At 48.4% G+C, this 3,116-nt stretch overlaps 1 protein-coding gene across 2 annotated transcripts in view; it reads right to left on the minus strand.

Annotated features, from left to right (window-relative positions):
• The window catches only part of CLIP2 (CAP-Gly domain containing linker protein 2), a 150,195-nt gene that overhangs the window by 21,700 nt on the left and 125,379 nt on the right, over nucleotides 1-3,116 (minus strand). For both annotated transcript variants that reach the window (XM_019511410.1, XM_019511411.1), the window contains one exon: nucleotides 256-441. In XM_019511410.1, coding sequence (XP_019366955.1) covers nucleotides 256-441 — 186 coding nt within the window. The remainder of the gene's footprint in view (nucleotides 1-255; nucleotides 442-3,116) is intronic.

The following is a 3,116-nucleotide window of genomic DNA, read 5'->3' on the forward strand; positions in this document are numbered from 1 at the left end:
GTTGTTATTGGGCTCAGGACACCGGGGTTAAAACCCACTCTTGCAATGAGTGCCGGGGGGTCTTTAACACCCCACAGATGGTCATTTGGTTGGCTTTAGGCCTCATTTGAAGGACAGCATCTCTAACTGTGCACTGCCCCTGTGATGCATGTCAGAGGGAATTGTGCTGCTTACTAGCTCCCTTCCTACAGCACCATTTTATAGCCATGCGTGGTGCGAGAGCCCATCACGCGAGTGCAGGAGGAAGTGCTCTACCTGCGTCTTCTCAGAAGAAATTCTCATGGCCTCCATGAGCTTCTCCATCTGGTGCCCCTGCTCCAGCGCGTTCCTCAGGACGTCCTCGGTGCTGACCAGCCGGTGCTGCAGCCGGATAACCTCCGACTCCGACGACGGGTCGATCAGGGAGTACCGCCTTTGGTCTGTTACTGACTTCTCTTTATCCTTGAGAGTGAAAGGTTTAAAAAAAAAAAAAGTCAGGTTAGACTCATCTGAACACAGGAACTATGAGAAAAGCACATTAGTGCCAGATTCTGATTTCAATAACAGACTGGGGAAGATGGGAGGTTTGGAAAGAGGCAAGCATGTTAAATGCAACAAAGAACAGCTCAGATGCAATTCCATGGCAGCCTTTGAGAGTCAGGTGTTTAAATCTTCACCACGAGAGGGTGCTGAAATCTGCAACAACTTCACAGGAGAAAACCTAGTTCTGGAAAACAATCAAGAGTCTCGTTTATTGTTTTTGTCAACTCCGCTCTTTCTGAGATAAATAGAACAGGAGAATTATCCTTCCCCCCATGCCTTATCAAGAAATAAACAATAGGAGGAAACGAGCAGACTTGATTCCCCTCCCACCCCATTCCATTTTTTTTTTTTTTTTGTTTCTATTCTATTTTAGGAAATCTGACATGTTTTGATGAATAGAAAACATGTTAGCTCTAGTTCGCGCTCAAAATGGGAAGTCTAGGATTTCCCCCCCCCCCCTTTTTTTTTTTTTTTTACAAAGCAATCTGAATGCATGCGTAGGTGTTGATAAAGGGTAAATAGTTCTAAGGCTCTGGTTTTGTGGATTTTATTATGATTCATATAGCACCATAAGTGCATGTAGAGCTTTAAGCATCAAGGATGAAAGAGCGCGGCTAACTCATGATTTTATTACAAGTATCATGGTAGCTGGCATTTGCTCCGAGAGCCCCAGGATCTGGACGCATGCGATGATGACAGAACCTCAGCTTCCACTGAATCAAAGTAAGTTTCTAGCAGTCACAGTTTCATAGCAGCTAGGGTCAGGAGGGACCTGAACAGATCATCTAGCCTGACCCCCTGCCACAGGCAGGAATGAATGCTGGGTTCACAAGACCCCAGACAGGTGATCATCCAACCTCCTCTTGAATTTGCCCAAGGTAGGGGCGAGGACCACTTCCCTGGGAAGTTGGTTCCAGATTTTGGCCACCCTAACTGTAAAATATTGCCTTCTGATCTCTAACCTAAACCTATTCTCCATCAGCTTATTACCATTGTTCCTTGTCACCCCAGGTGGTGCTGGGGAGAATAGGGCTCTTCCTATTTGCTGTTGATCTCCCCTGATGAGTTTGTAGGCAGCCACCAGGTCCCCCCTCAGCCTCCTCTTGCTGAGGCTGAACAGGTTCAGGTCCCTCAGTCTCCCCTCGTAGGGCCTGTCCTGCTGCCCTCTCACCAAATGGGTGGCCCTCCTCTGAACCCTCTCCAGGCTGGCCACATCCCTCTTGAAGTGTGGCACCCAGTACTGGACACAGTACTCCAGCTGCGGCCTGACCAGTGTCGCATAGAAGGGGAGGATCACCTCTCTGGACCAGCTTGAGATGCATCTTTGGATGCATGACAAGGTATGGCTGGCCTTGCTGGCTGCGGTCTGGCATTGGAGGCTCACGTTCATCTTGGAGTCAATAATGACTCCAAGATCCCTTTCCACCTCTGTGCTTTCAAGAGGGGAACGCCCCAGCCTGTACGCATGCTGTGGACTCCTATTCCCAAGGTGCAGCACCCTGCATTTGTCTACATTGAACCCCATCCTATTTTCATCTGCCCACTTTTGTAATCTGGCTAAATCTAATTGCAGCCTCTCTCTCCCACCGCGCCCCACATCTTAGGGTCATCAGCAAACTTGGACAGCGTGCTTTCCACCCCCTCGTCCAAGTCGCTGATGAAGATGTTAAACAGCGCGGGCCCAAGGACCAAGCCCTGGGGTACCCCACTGCTCACATCTCACCAGTTTGACTACAACCCATCCACCACTACTCTGGGTACGTCCCATCAGCCAATTTTTTACCCACCCAACTGTGCAGGCATCAATGCCACAGTCACTTAATTTATTGATGAGGATGGGGTGAGAGACAGTGTCAAAGGCCTTCTTAAAGTCTAGAAAGACTACGTCCATGGCAACACCATAATCCAAGGATTTAGTTACTTGGTCATAAAAGGCCATCAGGTTGGTCAGGCAGGACCTGCCTTTGATGAGCCCATGCTGGTTGCCCCTGAGCACGATCTCCCCTGCAGGCCCCCCACAGATGTGCTCCTTGATGATGCTCTCCAAGATCTTCCCGAGCACCAAGCTGTGGCTTACAGGCCTCCTTCCTCCCTTTCTTGAAAATTGGGAAGATATACTTGGGGGTGGGGGGGAACCACATTCAAACCAAACCAATCTCCCCTCAAAAATGTACCCCAAGTGTATCCAAATGTTATAAACTGGGGAGCAGGGAGGCATCTATCTAGTTTGCTATAGCTATAATATATAGACAGAAATCTAGCAGATCTGCATATAGCACGATACATATCTATCTCTATGGAGATATCTCTAGGATTATATTTATGTATAGCATTGAGGGTGGACAATACTGATGAAATGAGGTCCTTCCCTCGAATCAGCCATGGGATTGTTTTTAGGCATAGAGCTTTAACAACGAAACAAAAAGCTTGAGGGTGAGAAGGTGCAAATGCTAGTGAATGAGGAAGAGCCAATCCCCCATTTAGTGTTACTTGCACAAAGCTGACGTGCACAGTTAAAGAAGGTTCCCTGCGTGAGATGCAGGAGGAAAGCCAGGCCCTCTAAACCTCCTGTGCCAACCAGCCAGGCTGGGTTT

Source organism: Gavialis gangeticus, unplaced genomic scaffold (assembly GCF_001723915.1).
Source record: "Gavialis gangeticus isolate Ggan-Ray unplaced genomic scaffold, GavGan_comp1, whole genome shotgun sequence".
NCBI lineage: Eukaryota > Metazoa > Chordata > Crocodylia > Gavialidae > Gavialis > Gavialis gangeticus.